Source organism: Petaurus breviceps, unplaced genomic scaffold, assembly GCF_028583685.1.
Source record: "Petaurus breviceps papuanus isolate PSGF00001 unplaced genomic scaffold, PetGlider_PUasm1.0 151, whole genome shotgun sequence".
NCBI lineage: Eukaryota > Metazoa > Chordata > Mammalia > Diprotodontia > Petauridae > Petaurus > Petaurus breviceps.
In genome coordinates this window covers 1,378,339-1,398,101 of record NW_027185712.1, presented here as the reverse complement: position 1 = coordinate 1,398,101, position 19,763 = coordinate 1,378,339, and the positions used below count along the sequence as shown (strand labels likewise).

The 19,763-nt window shown below is 40.1% G+C and overlaps 2 protein-coding genes across 2 annotated transcripts in view; both read left to right on the top strand.

The window, feature by feature from the left end:
• The window catches only part of SLC14A2 (solute carrier family 14 member 2), a 70,698-nt gene extending 61,862 nt beyond the window's left edge, over positions 1 to 8,836 (top strand). The window contains exon 19 of the mRNA XM_069075428.1: positions 6,663 to 8,836. Coding sequence (XP_068931529.1) covers positions 6,663 to 6,863 — 201 coding nt within the window. The 3' untranslated portion in view covers positions 6,864 to 8,836. The remainder of the gene's footprint in view (positions 1 to 6,662) is intronic.
• Positions 8,837 to 13,195: 4,359 nt separating this feature from the next.
• On the top strand, positions 13,196 to 15,086 carry LOC138153476 (proteasomal ubiquitin receptor ADRM1-like). Its single transcript, XM_069077593.1, is given in 2 exon segments — positions 13,196 to 13,525; positions 14,066 to 15,086. Coding segments are annotated over 2 exon segments (1,218 nt in total). The 5' UTR covers positions 13,196 to 13,253; the 3' UTR covers positions 15,012 to 15,086.
• Positions 15,087 to 19,763: the final 4,677 nt, after the last annotated feature.

The window sequence follows — 19,763 nt, the reverse complement described above, 5'->3', positions numbered from 1 at the left end:
CAGAGTCAGACACAGTCAGACACACAGACACAGTCACACAGACACAGCCAGACACACAGACACAGCCAGACACACAGACACAGTCACACAGACACACACAGACACACAGACACAGACAGACACACAGACACAGTCAGACACACAGACACAGACAGTCACACAGACACAGTCAGACACACAGACACAGACAGCCACACAGAGACAGACACAGTCAGACACACAGACACAGTCACACAGACACAGCCAGACACACAGACACAGCCAGACACACAGACACAGCCAGACACACAGACACAGTCACACAGACAGACAGTCACACAGACACAGACACAGTCAGACACACAGTCACACAGACACACACACAGACACAGTCAGACACACAGACACAGACAGTCACACAGACACAGTCAGACACACAGACACAGCAAGACACACAGACACAGTCAGACACACAGACACAGACAGTCACACAGACACAGTCAGACACACAGACAGTCACGCAGACACAGTAAGACACACAGACACAGACAGTCACACAGACACAGCCAGACATACAGACGCAGTCAGACACACAGACACAGACAGTCACACAGACACAGACAGACACACAGACACAGACAGTCACACAGACACAGACAGTCACACAGACACAGTCACACAGATAGACCCCTTAGGCAGTAGAACTATGAGGTATTATTTACAAGTGCTATTGTTTTTCCTCCTTCATTCTCAAAGAGGACCAGTGACATCAGGAGGGTGATGTCTTGACTTGCAAGTGAATTGGATCTAAGTGAGGCAGAGCTGTGCAAAGTCATTAGCCCCACTCTCTCCTCCAGAGTCATCAGAGTCCAGTGGCAAGACACAGGTCAGGACGACTGGTGATGGCCCCAAATGCAGGGGAAGACCTTGGTTTCTTTAAGCTAAGGTCTTTCCCAGGTCTCAATTTGTCTGAGGCAGTGATTAAAAGTAAGGTAACAATTAGGTAAGAATTCCAGTGCTACCTGCCCACCACTGACTAAACAAAAGGGTATGGGAGGATAAATCACAATCAGTGATCTCCACTTGAGCTCAAATATCAAAATAAATCACAGAGCTGTAGCCAAAGCCCAAAGAGACCAGCCTCCATGTGGGGCAAGCACAACCTGCCAGGAGCAGCTTAGACAAAGTCATGAGCTGCCAGAACCCTGACCGTGGGGTCCAGGGACTCAGGCTACAGTCACTCCCTCCCCTTCATGGCAAGTACAACCCTTAAGTGTTCCCTAGCCTAAAGGGCAGGTACCTTACTGTTTGTGGAGTCCTGACCTCTTCATATCCAAATCCCAACCCATCTTCCAAGATTCTTTTAAAACTCTGACTCCTTCATGAAATTCTCGTAACAACGATGCAGAATTTGTTTCAACATTAAAAAAAAAAAGTTCCTAATAATTACCACTGCTAAACAATGGAACAATCTAGTTAGCTTCTCATCATAAGAAGTGTTCTAATGTGGGGTGGCTTAGGTAAAGCAGTGAATAGAGCACTGGCCCTGGAGTCAGGAGGACCTGAGTTCAAATATGACCTCAGACACTTAACACAAAAAAATTAGCCATGTGACCTTGGGCAAGTCACTTAACCCCAATTGCCCTCCAAAAAGCAAAAAAAAAAAAAGAAGAAGAAGAAGTGTTCAAATGCAGTCTGGGATGTTGTAGAAAGGATTGCTGAGAGGTTTATCTAATCAGAGGTAAATCTGCAGCCTCCAGGTCCTCAAGTGTGACCCTTTGACTGCATCCAGACTTCACACCCTTAATAAAAGGATTTGTTCTGTAAAACTTGGACTCAGTCAAAAGGCTGCACCCAAGGACATAGAAGGCCACATGTGACCTAGAGGTTGCAGGTTCCCATCCTTGTTTAACTGAGACAAATATTTATTAAAGACTTTCTGTGATTCTAGTCATTCAATGTTTTTTTTATGTATTATGTTCAAGACCAAGAGCTAAATAGTTGCTACATTCACACACACACAAACATATGTATAATATGCACATATACATATATGTATATAATAAATACATACAGTATAAAAAGTAGAATTTATATAGCATAATTTGCAAAAACATTTTACATAAATTATTTCATTTAGTTCTCACGATCCTGTTAGGTAAGTACTCTTATTATGCCCATTTTACAGATTAGAAGACTAAGGCTCAAAGAGGTCAAGTGACTCCCCCAGGGTCACACAGTCATAGTCAGGGACAGGATTTGAAGTCTGGTCCCCTTGACTCCAAGTCTAGCTGCCCCCACGTGAGAAGCAACATGAGGAAGCTGATTAAGAACTGACTTTTAGAGTCAGTAAGACCCAGATTCAGGTTTTACCTCTTGACACATTCCAACTGTGTGACCCTAAGATATTCAACTTCCCAGTGCTCCAAATAATTCTCTAAGATTATATGTTGCAGAGAAGGTATGAATCTTTTTTTTTTTTTTTGCTTTTTGGAGGAGGGAAGGTAGGGCAATTGGGGTTAAGTGACTTGCCCAAGCTCACACAGTCAGTTTTGTGTTGTGTCTGAGGCCATATTTGAATTGAACTTAGGTCCTCCTGACTCCAGGACTGGCTCTACCTATTGACCCCCCAAGGTATGAATCTTTATCATTAAAAGGAACTTTTAGGAGTGTCTAGGTGGCGCAGTGAATAGAGCACCAGCCCTGGAGTCAGGAGGACCTGAGTTCAAATCCGGCCTCAGACAGTTAACACACATACAAAAAAAACTAGCTGTGTGACCTTGGGCAAGTCACTTAGCCCCAATTGCCCTCAAAAAAAAAAGGAACTTTTAATCCATAGCTCCCAAAACTGACGAAATTACAATCTGCTCAAAAAATATATTTCTATTTGTATGAACACAGCAAGCTCCCTGACCTCAAGAAGTTTACATCTACAGCTTGATAAATACATAGGCCATTGGCCACCTTTTTACCAGATACGATGAATATTTCTACAATGCTTTATGATTATACTTTTTATTTAATCCTCACTGTAATGCTGCAAATTAGGTCAAAGGAAATTATTAGTGCCCATTTTACAGATCTGAGATGATCCTGACTTCTGAACCTATAGTCAGGAAGACCTAAGTTCAAATTCCTACTCAGACACTTCATCTGTGTGATTCTGGAAATGTGTCTTCTACTGCCTAAGCCCCAGGCAAGTCTCTAAGCCTTCTAAATTATAGATTGGCAATCCCCAAGTGATCAGCTCCTCAAAGAAGCAGATATATATTTACAGAAGAACACACAGCTCAAGGAGGTTAATTAACAGGCAGAGTCACAGAGTCACAAATTGTCAGAAGTGGGCCTTGACTAGGCTTTCTAACTGATTCTTCATCTAGCGTTCCTTTCAATGTGTCACCTTCCTTCACAGATACTCATTTTTTTTGGAGGGCACTTGGGGTTAAGTGACTTGCTCAAAGTTACACAACTAGTAAGTGTTAAGTGTCTGAGGCCACATTTGAACTCAGGTCCTCCTGACTCCAGGGCCAGTGCTCTATTCACTGAGACACTTAGTCGCCCCCTTCACAGATACTCATTGAACACCTACTATGCACAATGAAGTCTGCTAAAGACAAGAAGTCTAAGACTCTAGTCTGTTTCTAGAGAGCTTTAAACCTAATCTGAAAGATAGCAAGATAAATTGAGGAAAAAACACAATAGCAAATTCACAATAGGACAGAGCTTGAATTCCATGTTTCTGAATTGTTCTATAAATGCTTCATGCTGTTTTCAAGTCCCATTTTGTCAGAGTTCCAAGACCAATACTAGGCACACAGTAGTATAATATAATAATAATTAAAATAATGTAATAATTATTATATATACTTATCAAGTCAGTTACTGATATGTACTGGTAGAGCAAGTTTTCTCACCTGAGAGTTTCCTATATCAATAAAATGGAGTTCCTATCCTTATCCTGCCCCTAAACCAGACACATGAGTAGGTACTCTGGGTAGGGATGTTTCTGACTGACCCCATTTGGGGTTTTCTTGGCAAAGATACTAGAGTAGTTTGCCATTTCCTTCTCCAGCTTGTTTTACAGATAAGGAAACTGAGGCAAACAGGGTTACCCAGGGTCACACAGGTAGTAAGTGTTTGAGGCCAGATTTGAACTCATCAAGATGAGAGTTCCTGATTCCAAGCCCAGTACTCTAGCCACTGAGCCACCTACTAGGGAACTTTCTGGCTTCACATAGTTGTACTGTTCCCATTTTTGAAGAACAGTCATCTTTCACTGTGAATGCCAATGATATGTATCACTAAGAACCAGGAGATTCTAACAAATAAAATGCAACCCTTTTATAATGCTAGTATAAGCTTAGCACATAAGGCCAGGCTCATCAGTGGTCTGACTATTGTAACAGGTTCTGATTACCATACGTAGTTGGAATTGGGGTGAGATGGTTTGACTTATAGTACATCTTAGACCATGGAATCAAAGAGTGTCCTATGTTCTACTGTATGTTTTGAAATGGCTTTTTGGTTTGTAAAAATGCAGGCCATCACTGCTAATGTGTTTTATACAATCCATCCAGTAATATTCCCTACAGAGCACCATGCTAGGATTTGGGGGAGATACTGATTTGCAGTAAGACTAAGAAGTTTAGAGTCAATAAAGAGATGTGACAAATAGAAAAAACCTAAGTTACAGTATATAAGAGTCATAGGAGCGTAAGCAATGCCTGGTAGGGAAAATACATTATCATCTGGCTGGGGAGGAGAGTCAGGGGTCACATGTCATGGAGGAGGTGGCATTCTTGTTACAAGGAGAGGCTTCTACTTGGGGGTGGAAGAGAATGGAAGCTAGAGAGTAGTGATAAATATGCAAAAAAAATTTTTTTTAATGCAGAGAACAAAACAAGAGGACAGAAATAGCCCGGTTTGTTTTTCCCACATACCTCTTTAAAAACCAACTGTACATATAGTTAACAACTTCTTATACAGTACCAAGTTCATGTTCTTTGCATGTTGAAGTGTTAAGTTCACAACAAAAAAGAAAATTTAATTTGAAAAAGGAAAATAAGAGTAGAATGAGAACTTTTTTTTTTGCTTTTTGGAGGGGGGAAGGTAGGGCAATTGGGATTAAGTTATTTGCCCAAGGTCACATGGCTAGTAAGTATTAAGTGGATTCAGATTTGAACTCAGGTCCTCCTGATTCCAGGGCCAGGGCTTTATTCACTGTGCCACCTAGCCGCCCCTAGAATGATACATTTTTAGAAAGACTGACATTTTTAAAATGGGTATAATCTTAGTGACAGAGAACAGAGGATCATACAAGCTTTCCTCTTCTTGGTAGAGGGATGGGGGAGTCAGACTCATTTAGTCAGCTGGCTTTACTTAACTTTTTCTTGTTAATAAGGGTGGGGTTAATGCAATAGGGTAGGTGGAGAAGTGGTCATCATATTGGGAAATAAGTGTGACATAAAAAACAGGCATCAGTTAAAAGCATGTCAACAGGTAGAGTTTGAAGGAAGGGCATCCTGAGCATAAGGAATTGATTGAATAAAGGCCTAGAGTCAGGACAGTGTGAAAGTGATGGGCGAGTTCAGTTTGACTGGGGAATTTTATAAAGGTCCCCCTTTCAATCCCCTAGGAAGCATTTCTCCTCAGGTTGGTAATTGTTTTTAGCCAAAGATATGGAAATGAAGTTTTTTCTTTCTGGTCAGTCTATCAAGAAGTTATCCTGTTCTTGTCTATTCTCTCCTACCACCCTGGGGCTTCTCCTGTGATGGATTAATCATTGTTTTCTTTGGTCCAGACCTGTGATTTCATAAGTGGGAAGAACTCCTGGAGTAGAAATTCCTTCTGCCAATGCAGATTAGCAACATTTATGCCATATCATTTCAGAGAGTTGCCTAGGCCATGAAGAGATTAAAAGCTTCCCCAAAAAAGGACCTATATGCACAAAAATATTTATAGCAGTTCTTTTTCTGGTAGCAAAGAATTGGAAATAAAGGGGATGCCCATCTACTGGGGAATAATTGAACAAGTTGTGATATAAGATTGTGGCAGAATACTATTGTGCTTTAAGAAATAATGAGCAGGATAATTTCAGAAAAACCCGGGAGGACCTATATGAACTAATACGGAGTGAAATGAGCAGAACCAGGAGAACATTGTACACAAGAGCAGCAGTATTGTAAAGATGTTCTGCTGCAAAAGACAGCTGCTCTGATCAAGGCCACGAACCAAGACAATTCCAAAGGACCTATGATAAATGATGCTACCTACCTCCAGAGTTTATATAACTGATGAACTCTGAATGCAGACTGAAACATACTTTTAAAAAATTTCTTTATCTTTATTGTTTTATCTTTTGTTTTCTTTTGCAACATGGCTAATATGGAAATATGTTTTGCACAAGCAGAACTCAAGCCCAGATCTTCCTTACTGAGGCATGGCCTCCATCTACTGCTCCATGCCCCTTCTTTGTTTATTAACACGTATTAACATTAATATTAACACTTAGAGCCACTTATGCACATGCCTCTTTCCTCCTACCATTGTAAGCTCCTTGAGGGTGGGAATCATGTCTTTTTTTATCCATGTATCTTCAGTGTTCATCTATGTTTATTGAAATGAAACATGAAGGTCAATGAAAATAACCTCATCTTTTTCTTTTTCCCATTTCTCCTTTCCAGTTTGGATTGCCCCCATGTACCTGGCCCTTCTGTCTCTCGGCAGTCACCTTCCTATTATTGACAACCAACAACTCAGGCATCTACAAGTTACCGCTCAACAAAGTTACTTACCCAGAAGCCAACAGGCTCTACTACTTGTCTCAGGAAAGGAACCGGAGAGCCTCCATCACGACCAAATATCAGGCCTATGTAGTTTCCTAACCTGCCACACACGACATGACCCCATCAAACCCCTTCTTCTCTAGAGTCAGACTTTTTTCCTATTGAAAATACACTCTGCCACCCCTCCTGGGCATTCTATGATCCTTTACACCAAGCAATCCATCACAGTTATCCTTAATTATTAATCATCATCCAGGAAGCAAGTAATTTTAAACTATGTGATATGTAATCCTTATAGTTGTTAGTTAAACCTTCAATATGCCACATACTAGACTTTGAAGAGTTCAGTTTGGGAAACTCCACTCATCCCCCCCCCCCCCCCAAAATAATTCTGTTTTAAAATTCAAGGTGTAGCCTTCAGTATAAGGACACCAAGGAGGGAACAAGACAGTTTCAAAAATCTAAGAATGAAAATCAGCATTAGTAATTGGTCATCAAGAGAGTACCAAGAGCTTAGTCTCTCTGACTTAAGGAAGTAGTATGGAACTAGGTTGGAAACCAGGAGATGTGGTTCTAAATCCCAGCCCTGCTACAATCATCCTGGGTCACCCTGGGCCAGTCACAGACTCTCTAGGCTTCAGGTTCTTCATCTCATGGAATGAGAGTTGACCCAGAGGATCTCTGAGCTCCTTCCCAAGCTCTAAAATGTTCTGATCCTAAGCTTTGTTATCATTCCAAACTAACAGTCTTGTCCAAAGTGCAAGGGTTTTGAGTCACACTGGAGATAAAGAAGGTCTATAATATCCAGGCAATAAAAATAATACCTGTCAAATGGTAGGAGCTCTTTTAGGCCATGGCTGGTCTGGTAACTCGAGGCTGGAACACTGATTGAGTTCATTGTGTAGGTAGGTTTGTCTGCACCTGGGCTGGGGTCCTGAAAGCAATATCATGGGATTGTATTTTCTGTAAATTGAACCATATTGCAAATTCGTGAAGAAACCAGTTTTCGTTTTTTTGTTTGTTTGTTTTTTAAAGTCAAGTACTTTGGGAACATAGGAAGAGTCATCCCGAAATTTATCCGTCTCATAAAGCCAGGCAATGAGAAGGTGGATTTCTTAAAAGACCCAATCCTCTCTCCAAGTTTCCCACGTTCTCCTCCCTTTCTCCCCCTCATTTAAACTTTGCCTGCTTCGGGCTCTTTCCATAGCTGTTAAGTCTCCCTGGGGCTAGATTGAGGGCACTTGAGAATGGGCTGTTTGGTTGGATGAAAACTTGGAAGTCAGTCTTGGACACAAAAGAGTATTATTATGGAAAAGACTAGTTTTCTCTTTCAATTGAAGGCTCTTTGTTAAAGAAGTTATAGCCTGGAGCTTTATCAAAGAAACTATAACCTGGACAACTAGTTGATGCAGCCAGCCTGGAGTCAGGAAGACCTGAGTTCAAATACAGCCTCAGACATTTACTATCTGTGTGACCCTAGGCAAGTCACTTAACCCTTTTTCTGTCTCAATTCTTCATCTATATAATGGGAACACACTGGAGAAGGAAATGGCAAACTACTCCAGTGTCTTGGCCAAGAAAACCCCATGGATGAAGACAGTAGAGTCACATAGAGTCAGGCACGATTGAACAACCCAGAGTTGAAAGGGCTTCACGCTTCTCAAACCCCCAGATTACTTATTCACTTCCATGGTTCCCTCCCTGTTCCTCTCACAGTGGGGAACTCAAGGTTTCCCAAGAATAATCCCAGGTCTAGTGCCATCCCCTGATACATGGGTAGTGTAGTTGTTGTTAGGCAAGTGGCTCATAAATCATCCAAAGTCCTTTCCTAAAATTAATGGCTTCAACTTCCTCCTCACCTCCTTTGTGTATCACCCAACACACAGGGCTAGGAATACGATCTGCCCCTATGCTGTCTCTCCAGTGTGACCGCCCCAGCTGGCTCTCCTGTCTGCCTCCCACTTCAGTCAGTTTAAATAAGGAAGCCAGGGGCAAAAGCAGAAAAGCCTCTCCCACTGGTGGTCAGAAGCTTGCCAGGGGAAAGACACCATAGGATGCAGAGAATGTGTTCATTTCTGCTGGAATCATCATTCTATGTTATTGCTTTTTTTTTTTTTAATGTATTCAGTGGCCACTTACAAGGCTTTACAGAATAAATAAAATGAATTGTTTCATTAATGCTGAGGATGTCTTCTTGCTTTTCTAAATTGATATGGAGTAACTGAATACAAATCTCATTTGGGAAAATAGGCAAACCTCCACACATCTGCTATTTCCTTTCCTTAGTAAGCTCAATTTTAATCACCCCATCTCCTTGTGAGCCCAAGATCCCTGATTGCCCAAAGAGAACTGATGGCCTACTTCTCTTCCAGATCAGATACAGCTGGCTGTATGCATCTCTCGACAAGCATTTATTAATCCATTACTTCATGGTACAGTGAAAAGAGCACTGGCCTGGTGTCAGAGGACCTACACTTAAATCTTACCTATTACTTCCTGCATGACCTTGGGCAAGCCTCCCTGGACCTCAGTTCCCTCATCTGTAAAAATGAGGGTATTTCCCTAGATGATCCCTCAGGTTCCTTTCAGCTCTAAATCTAGCTCTTATGACTCCTTGAGCACATCACTAGGAATATCCCTTCCAGCTAGGAAAACTTCCTTCTGAAACCTTTGCACAAGTAATGAAACCTTGGGAACGGGGTGGGGCATACTGTTATCTATGGGTACAGACAGATGTCCAAGTAGCACCACTGAGGGGCGCTTGCTCATTCAGCTGCCCCCAAGTCCTGAAATGGGAACAATTAAGGATTTTACACCTAAGTTACAATTCAACAGAAAAAAACAAAATAGCAATCCTAGAGGAAGGAAGGAAGGAAGGAAGGAAGGAAGGAAGGAAGGAAGGAAGGAAGGAAGGAAGGAAGGAAGGAAGGAAGGAAGGAAGGAGAGAAAAAGGAAAGGAAGGAAGGAGGGAGGGAGAGAGGAAGAAAAGGAGGAAGGAGGGATAAAAGGAAGGAGGAAAAGAAGGGAGGGTGGAAAAGAGAGGAAAGGAGAAAGAAAGGAAGGAAGGAAGAAAGGAAGAAAGAAAGAGAGGAAGGAAAAGAAAGTTTGACATACCTTCCTATGGCTATAATCAAACAGTATATCCAAAGTTTAACACCCTTAAATAGATTAGATTTGGAAGCCACAGAATGTGGCTCAAGTACTTCCCTAGTCCAATCTTTCTTCCACTCAGCTGCCAAAGTATCCTTCCTAAAGCACAGATCTGACCATATTAATCCCCTACTCAATAAACTCCAGGGACTTCCTGTTGCCTCCCTGATCAAATATATCATCAAAATATATGATCAAAAAAATCCTTTTTTATCAAAAAATTTTGATAAAAAAATCAAATCCTTGGCTTTTAAAGCCCTTTACAATCTGGTCTCTTCTTATCTGTCCAGGCTTCTTTCACTTTTCTTTCTTCCGTATATTCTAATATCTAGTGACTCTGGCCTCTTGCTGTTAGTCATACATGACTCTCCATCTCCAGATCCTGTGCCTTTGGCCTGGCTGTCCCCCATGCCTGGGAACACTCTCTTTCCTTAAGTAGACCTGATTTTCCTAGCTTTCTTCAAAACAATTTAAATCCCACCTTCTGCAAGAAGCCTTTCCCAGTAGCCCCATTATATCCCACCCCACCACACTTCCAGTGCCTTCATTCTGAAATTACAGGCAATTTGTATATTTGTTGTATATACCCAATTGTTTGCATGATGTCTCCTCAATTGGAATGTGACCTCCTTGAAGGTGGAGACATGTTTTTGTTTTCTTTTTCCTTTCTATGTATCCCCAGCTCTAAATACTTAGTAAATGCTTGTTGACTGTTGACTGACTGAGCCCCATAAAAAATGGCAGTAGGAACACTGACATAAATATATCCACTAGCCCATAGAATGGACACTATCCCTGTCAGATAGGAGTATTTCATTCTGGAAGGGATATAGCCTCAGGCCTCAAAGAAGCCCTTATCTGCTCTTCTGCACACACGGAACCAGTGAAGCACCCAGAACTATTTCCTAAAATTGAGAATTCTTTGAGGAATGAGTTTATTATTTTTTAGGAATGAGTTTATTTATATAATACTATATAATAATAATAATAATATTATTATTAACTGATACATTACCCCTATTTAGGAATATCCTACTGGTATTATAGGTGACTGTTTAGAATGGGGCAATGCCAAGAGAGCTAAGCAGAGGGCTGGGTGAGGGTAAGCCAGTAAGCAAAAAGAAGCATTCAGGGTTCCTCACTCGTGTGCACAAGGTGAGTAGACACGAAGGAGGGCACAAGTGGGAAACAAAACCAGCTAATGGGAATTCTAGGCAAGGCCTGATCTATCAGATGAGTCAGAAGTGCGGAAACTGAGAGGACAGTGAAAGGCAAAGACCATGTCAAGACTGAAAGCAACACCTGGGATCTCCCCCAGAGGGCCAGCTGATGCCAACAAAGACCACTTGGGAAGGACAGCTTCTTAACAGGTGGTTCTGAGGTTTCCAGATAGATCCAGCCTGGGATGATGTAATCTGTTCCTACCTAGGTAGAGAGGCTCAGCTACCAGAAGGGGCTATTCGACCCAGGAGTATTTTCAGACCTGAATAGATCTGACCTCCCCAAAACTTTCAGGATATTATTTTCCAATCTATCTTCTGAAAGAATAGCTATGAAGCCAGTAACAAGGCATTGGACTTGACCCTGACAGCAGTGTTTAGTACAAGGTTAGCCCATAGAGGGCACTCAATAATTAATTGACTGAATATTTGGAATTTTGACATCTAAAACTCAGTTTTAGTATGAATGAACACTATGATATCACAGCATTCAGAATGAGCACCATTCCTAATATCAGAGATTACATTAAAAACATTCTATTCATCCTAATGCCAAGTTTCACCTCCCCTTCTCTCCCCTACCATGAAACTCACTATTAGTAAGGTAGTACCTTGAACTTCTTTTGCCTATACTAGGAAATATTCAACTAAATATATGTAGTTATATAGGAATAGTAACAGAAAATCCCATGTCAACCCTTTGGGATGCAATCAGTGTATTTTTTAGGGATATTTTTATATTTCAAAACACTTTCATTATCAAAAGAGAGAACAGAACAATGAATTGGGCATTTCTTTAAAAAGCCCAACTAAACACAAAGTTGAAATTCTGAAAATCAAAGAAACAAGAAAAATTTAAACATAAAGAAAAACTCATTGAATTGAAAAAATAAAACTATCAGTTCATTTAAAATTTGCAAAATATATGTGTGTGTGTATATATATATAAACAATTAGTTAATTTGCTTCAAAAGGAAGAAAAACCAAATTATTATGTTCAAAAAGGAAAAAAAAGAAAACTCAAAATAATTGAGGAGGAAATAAATTAATAGTTGTTATTCAATCATTCCACTATATCCAACTTTTTGTGACCCCAATATACTATAGCAGGGTGGGCCCTTCTAGCCTTCATTATCTCCCAAATTCTGTCTAAGCTCATGTTCATTCACTCATCCTCAGCTGTCCCCTTCACCTTTTGACTTCAATCTTTCCCAACATCAGGGTCTTTTCCAATGAATATTGTCTTCTCACAATGTATTTAAAGTATTAAAGCATTTAAGCTTCAGCTTCAGGATTTGTCCTTCCCATCAGTAATATGAATTATTTTATTTTGCTTTGTATTTTTTAATTCTACCAACAGACAAAAAAGTTCACTGTAAGAAAAGTCAAATATTGTATGAAACAAAGATAATAACCACTAGAAAATGTATTTTCTCAAAACTGAATTCTGTATTATTATAAAGACCATACATAGATCCAAAGAGTTAAGAAAATATAGCAACATTTTGATTTGGTCTCCTTTCTGTCCAAGGAACCGAGATGTTTAAAAAGTTCAAGATACATGACTTCTGAGTAATTTAATCACTTTATTAAAAATGCCAGCATTTTAGTCAAAGGAGTTCTGTGGCAGCCTTGAATACCAAAAACAACCATGGCATCAGGTTCATGGTTTATATGCCCTTGAAAAAGAGGTGTTCCTGAGTGTGGCAATCAACTCTAATTAGCTAACAATTAATGAGAGAATAAATATTACAATGAGGGGCTGAGAGTGACATCATGTCAAAGAGATACTATCCCTATACCCAGACCACCCCCAACCTTGGGCAATCTATTCAAAGAATCTACATTAGACCTTAACTTAAAAAGACCAATGTCTCCCACTGCATCCAGAGCCATCTCCAGTCATTCTAATGCATATCTGGCCATTGGACCCAGGTGGCTCTGGAGGAGAGAGTGAGGCTGGTGACTTTGCACAGCCCTCCCTCACTTAAATTTGCAAGTCATAGCATTACCTTTCTGATATTCTGGTCCTATTCCTGAAAGAAAGGACAAACAGGCAGAGGAGGAAGAGCGAGCCCTAGTCACTGCTTCAGCTGCAGTCCGCACCCCAGGCCCCAGAATGACTTCAGGTGCTTTGTTTCCAAGCCTAGTCCCAGGCTCCCGGGGCTCATCCAGCAAATACTTGGTGGAGTTTCGGGCAGGAAAAATGTCATTTAAAGGAACTACAGTTACCCCAGATAAACGGAAAGGGCTTGTATACATTCAGCAAACTGATGATTCCCTCATTCATTTCTGTTGGAAGGATAGGACTTCTGGGAATATAGAAGATGACTTAATTATTTTTCCTGATTGTGAATTTAAGCGAGTACCTCAGTGCACTACTGGTACCGTGTTTCCCCGATAATAAGACACTGTCTTATTAATTTTTTTTGGACAGAAAAACACCAGAGGGCTTATTTTCAGGGGAGGGCTTATTTTAATGAACATTGACAGCAATTTTAATAAACAGGTAAATGTGAACAAAAAAATGTACCTTTATTCAATAATGATCATGTCATCTTCTTCAACAACATCGTCATAAGTGTCTATACCCTGAATTCCATCCTGGATGTCTTGCGCCTCCATTTCCTTCAGAAGAAGTGGACCCAATCTGTCATGTCCAGCAATATAGCTCTCTTTAAATGAATATGTCTTGTCCAGGTAACCTGCTCGTAGTGCAGCTCGGAGCGCGGCGTGCGTTTCACCCGGGGCGGGGGGACGGTGCATACAGAGGGTACCGTAATGTAGTGTGTAGCACAGGGGATCACCTTCACTACAGTAGCAATCTCAATAGGGCTTATTTTCGGGGGAGGGCTTATTTTAGAGGAATCTTACACAGTAAGGGGAGGGCTTATTTTTGAGATAGGTCTTATTATCGGGGAAACATGGTAGAGTATATGTACTGAAGTTCAAGGCAGGATCAAAGCAACTCTTCTTTTGGATGCAGGAGCCTAAGACTGAGAAAGATAAAGAACATTGCAGGAAAGTAAATGAATATTTGAATAATCTACCTATGCCAGGAGCTTTGGGTGCAAGCGGAAGTGGAGGCCATGAACTTTCAGTACTTGGAGGTGAAGGTGGTTTGCAGAGCCTTTTGGGTAACATAAGTCATAACCAGCTCATGCAACTTATTGGACCAACTGGCTTGGAAGGACTTGGACTTGGTGCACTGGCAGGTCCTGGTCTGGCTAGCTTACTGGGGAGTGGAGGGCCTCCAACGAGCAGCTCTTCATCAAGCTCCCGGAGCCAGTCAGCTTCTGTAACCCCATCTTCCACCTCTTCTTCTGCTCATGCTACACCAGCACCCAGTGCTCAAGCAATTGCCTCTGCAACTAGTCCAAGCCCTGCACTGAGTTCAGGTAATGGAACCAGCACAGCAACAAGCCCAACCCAGCCCATTCAACTGAGTGACCTTCAGAACATTTTAGCTACTATGAATGTGCCATCTGGGGCAAGAGGCAGACAGCAAGTTGACTTGGCCAGTGTACTAACTCCAGAGATCATGGCTCCTATTCTGGCCAATGCTGAAGTCTAAGAGCAGTTGCTGCCTTATTTTCCCTCTGGAGAATCTCTTCCACAGACTGCAGAAGAGATTCAGAACACATTGACCTCTCCTCAGTTTCAGCAGGCATTAAGTATGTTCAGTGCCGCCTTAGCCTCAGGACAGCTTGGCCCACTTATGAGTCAGTTTGGCTTACCAACTGAAGCTGTAGATGTGGCAAATAAGGGTGATGTCGAAGCATTTGCCAAAGCCATGCAGAACAATGCCAAGTCAGACCAAAAGGAAGGAGATGCAAAGGACAAGAAAGACGAAGAAAAAGATATGAGTTTAGATTAAATTATTTGCTGTCTTAAGATATTGGAAATTCTTAGTAATTAAGTGACTGCAGTAGTGTCACTAGTTTATTTCCTACATTCAGCCTACAAAATAAAGGACTTTTCTTTTATCTACCCAAAAAAAAAAAAAAAGAAAAGACAAACAACAGCAGCAACAACAATGCTTCCCTCACCCAACCATGAGCAGAAGGGAGTTTGGCATTGAAGGGCCTGAGAGCATGTGCAGTGCAAAATATGCATGCTTTCTTTTCAGAACCAAAGCTTCAGTGAAGTTGCATGATGCAACATGGGCAAGCTCTGCCAGAAACACCTCAGATTCATTATGCATTTGATTTTTGGTTGTTGATCATTCAGGAACCTTTTCCTGTTGTCAAATTTTCATGACCCCATATGGGGTCTCAATCCACATTTTAAAAAGCAGTGGTCCAAGGGGCAGGCAGGTAGCACAGCAAATAAGAGCACTGGCCCCAGTGTCGGGATGACCTGGGGATCAAATCCAGGCTCAGATACTTAGCACCACACCCAGAAATAACTGGCTCAAGGTGTAACCTTGAGCAAGTTACTTAATCCTGATTGCTTAAAAAAAAGCAGTGGTCTAGTCTAGTTGAGTGGAGTAGCAATACTCAGAATGAGGAGAATGTTAATCCTAATCTTCATCAGCCCTGCCCTTGAGGAACTGGATAAGGAAATAAGACAGAAGAAAAAAAGCTTGTGTCTTCCCAATTTTAATCATTGGCTATTAATATGAGACATAAATAATCATTTCTCCCAAGAGTCTTCTCCAGTACCACATGTCGAAAGCATTGGTTCTGTAGCACTCAGTTTTCCTTATAGTACAACTCTCACAGCCATACTTTACTACTAGAAAAACCAGTTTTGACTATACAGACCTTTGTCAGTAAGGTGATGCCTCTGCCTTTTAGTATGCTGTCCAGATTTGCCATAGCTTTTCTTCCAAGGAGCAAGTATCTTTTAATTTCATGGCTGCAGTCACTTTCTGCAGGGATCTTCAAGTACAAGAATATAAAATATAACACTGCTTCCATTTCTTCTCCCTCTGTTTACTAGGAAGTGATAGGGCCAGTTTCCATGATCTTAGCTTTTTTAATGTTATGATTCAAGTCAGTTTTTACACTCTCATCTTTCACCCTCATCAAGCAGCTTCTTAATTGTTCACCTTCTGCCAGCAGAGTGGTATCATCTGCATATCTGAGGTAGCTGATATTTCTCTTAGCAACCTCAGTCTAGCTTTGTATTCATCTAGCCTGGCATTTCACATAATGTACTCTGCATATAAGTTAAATAACTGAGGTGACAATATACAGTCTTGTTGTATTCATTTCCCAATCTTAAACCAATCAATTCTTCCATGTTTAGTTCTAACTGTGGCTACATACAGGTTCCTCAGGAGGCAAGTAAGATAATCTGGCACTCCCATCTCTTTGAGGACTTACCATATTTTGTTGTGATCCACACAGTCAGTGATTTCAGTCTATAGTCAATGAAGTTGAGGTAGATGTTTTTCTGAAACTCCCTTGCTTTCTCACAATCCAATGAATGTTGGCAATTTGGTCTCTAGTTTCTCTGCCTCTTCAAAACCCAGCCTGCTTTTCTGGTAATTCTTGGTTCACGTATTGCTGAAGCCTAGCTTGTAAAATCTTAAACTGGCATGTGACATGAGCACAATTGTTTAGTAATTTGAACATCCTTTGTCATTGCCCTTCTTTAGGATTGGGACATAAAATGATGCTTTCCAATTCAGTGGCTGCTGTTGAGTTTTCCAAACTTACTGGCATAGTGAGTGTAGCACTCTAACAGCAGCATCATGTTTTTAGGATTTTAAATAGCCCAGCTGGAATTTCATCACCTTTACTAGTCTCGTTGTTAGCAATGCTTCCTAAGACCCATTTGACTTCATTCTCTAGGATGTCTGGTTCTAGATCAGTAACAATCATGGTTATCAATGATGTTATGATCTTTCTTTTATAGTTCTTCTGTATATTCTTGCCACCTCTTCTTAATCTCCTCTATTTCTGTTAAATCCCTATCATTTTTGCCTTTTATCATACCCATTTTTGCATAAAATGTTCCCTTGATATCTCTAATTTTCTTAAAGAGATCTTTCCCATTCTATAGTTTTCTTCTATTTCTTTGTGTTGCTCATTTAAGAAAACTGTCTCTCCTTGCTATTCTCTGGAATTCTACTTTCAGTTGGGTATATCTTTCCCTTTTATCTTACACTTTTGCTTTCTTCTTTCCTTAGCTATTTGTTAAGGCTCATCAGATAGCCTTTTAACTTTTTTGCTCTTCCCTTTCTATGGGATGCTTTTTTGGTGCTACCTCCTATACAATATTGCAAACCACTGTCCATAGTTCTTCAGGCACTCTATCTACCTTTAATCTACCTACTCTATCTAATCCCTTTAATCTCTACATTTCTACTTCATATTCATAAGGGATGTTATTTAGGTCATACTTATATGGTGTGATGGTTTTCCCTACTTTCTTTAAGTCTTAATTTTACAATAAATATATGGTTAGAGCCATAGTATGTTCTAGGTCTTGTTTTAACTGACTGTGTAGAGTGTCAATACCTTTGGCTACAAAGTATATAATCAGTTTGATTTTAGTAATAACCATATGGTGAAGTCCATGTGTAGAGTTGCCTTTTGGGTTGTTGAAAAAGAATGTTTGCTATGAACAGCAAATTATCTTGGCAAAACTATTAGTCTCTGCTTGCTTCATTTTGTACTCCAAAGCCAAACTTGCCTATTATTCCAATTAGCTTTTGACTTCCTACTTTAGCATTTTAATCTCCTATAATAAATATAACATCTTTTGGAGGGGAAGTTATTTCTAGAAGATATTACAAATCTTCATATAACTAATCAACTTTGGCCTCTTCAGCATTAGTTGTTGGAGCATAGACTTGTATTACTGTGATGGTGAACAGTTTGCCTTGGATTCGAATATTCTGTCATTTTTAAGATTATATCCCAACACAGCTCTTATTGACTATGAGGGCTACTCCATTTCTTCTTCTTACCCACATTAGTATATGTAATGATCACCTGAATTAAATTCACCCATTTTCATTCATTTAAGTTCACTGACACCCAAGATGTCAATGTTTAATCTTTTCATCTCCAGTCGGATCACACCCAGCTTACCTTGGTTCATAGAACTTACACTCCAGGTTCCTGTGTAACACTGATCTTTATAGTACATTTTCCTTCCATCACCAGACACATCTGCATCTGAGCTTCCTTTGGTCTTTGGCCCAGTCACTTCATTCTTTCTGGGGCTACTTGTAGTTGTACTCTGCTCTTCCCCAGTAGCATGTTGTTCCAACATTAGGGGTTTGCCTTCTAGTGTCTTATATTTTATTACTTTAACACTATCCATGGGATTTCCTTGGCAAAAATACTGGAGTGGTTTGCCATTTCCTTCTCTAGCAGGCCACCTTTTGTCAGAACTCTCCACTATGACCTGTCCTCCACAAGCCCTTCCACCACAACAGGGCAGTGATCCAAGAGGGGAATACATTGGTTAGAAGATATTTTTTGCTCAATTACATTTCAACAAAACTGAGAAGCTAAAAGATTTAGATGATTTTTAAAAATACTCAGATTAACAAAAATAGTGTTAAAATGACTTGTAACAATAATAATGTTGAGTAAGCAACAAATGAATTCCCAAAGAGGAAAAAAAAACCAAGAAGAACCAAGTTCAGATAGATTTACAAGGAAATTCTATCAGTTAGTCTAAAAAACAATTATGTAACATCAAATAAATTGTTTGCAAATATAGAATATAGAGTTCAGGTTTTCCCCATGGCTGTAAAAGAAAGAAGGTATCCTCCTACTAAACTTCTTTTCTGATACAAATATGTTCCTGATAACTAAACCAAAGCAATATAAAAAAGAAAGAAAATTATGGACAGACCAATCTCTAATGAATATATGTGTGTATAAATATATATATGTACACACACACATATATACATACACACATATATACATACATACATACATACATACATATATTGGCTGTGTGTATTTGTGTGAATTTCCCATGAAGATTCTCCCACTGGAGTTAGGGGCTAGGGATAATTAGGGTAATGGTAGGAAGGTGAGAAAGGGAAGAATGTTGCAGGCATTCCAAATTGGAACTATGAATTAATTTTTCTATAGAAACATTTCTATTAATAATGAGGTTCTTCTGGACCATAATTAGCACAATATAGAAATTCAAACTGAACTTGTAATTTCATTGGGAGTCACCCTTAGTATTCACCATGGGACTCCCAGGCGAGGGAACTCTGTCTGCCAAAGCAGCTCAGCAACCTCTCTGAAACTTCTAGTCCTGAGAGAGTAGCCTAGAGCAGTGATGTCAAATTCAGATAGAAACAGATACCTAGCTGGCATTTCTGACTTAGAAAGCCACAAATTAACATTATCTATGTTGTTTTATATTTTTATTTATTTATTTTAAGTATTTACCAATTACATTTTAATCTGCTTTGACCCCTTCGGCCTAGAGTATTGAGAGATTAAAAGATTATTTACATAGATTCACACAGTCAGTATATGTCCAAGGTGGGTCTTGAACCCACATTACAATGGCCTTGAGGCTATCTCTCTATCCACTACACTTATTTATGTGCCTCTCCTTACTTAGGCAGGTTAAACAGATTCCTGTGATTTGGCCAGAGATATATATATATATATATATATATATATATATATATATA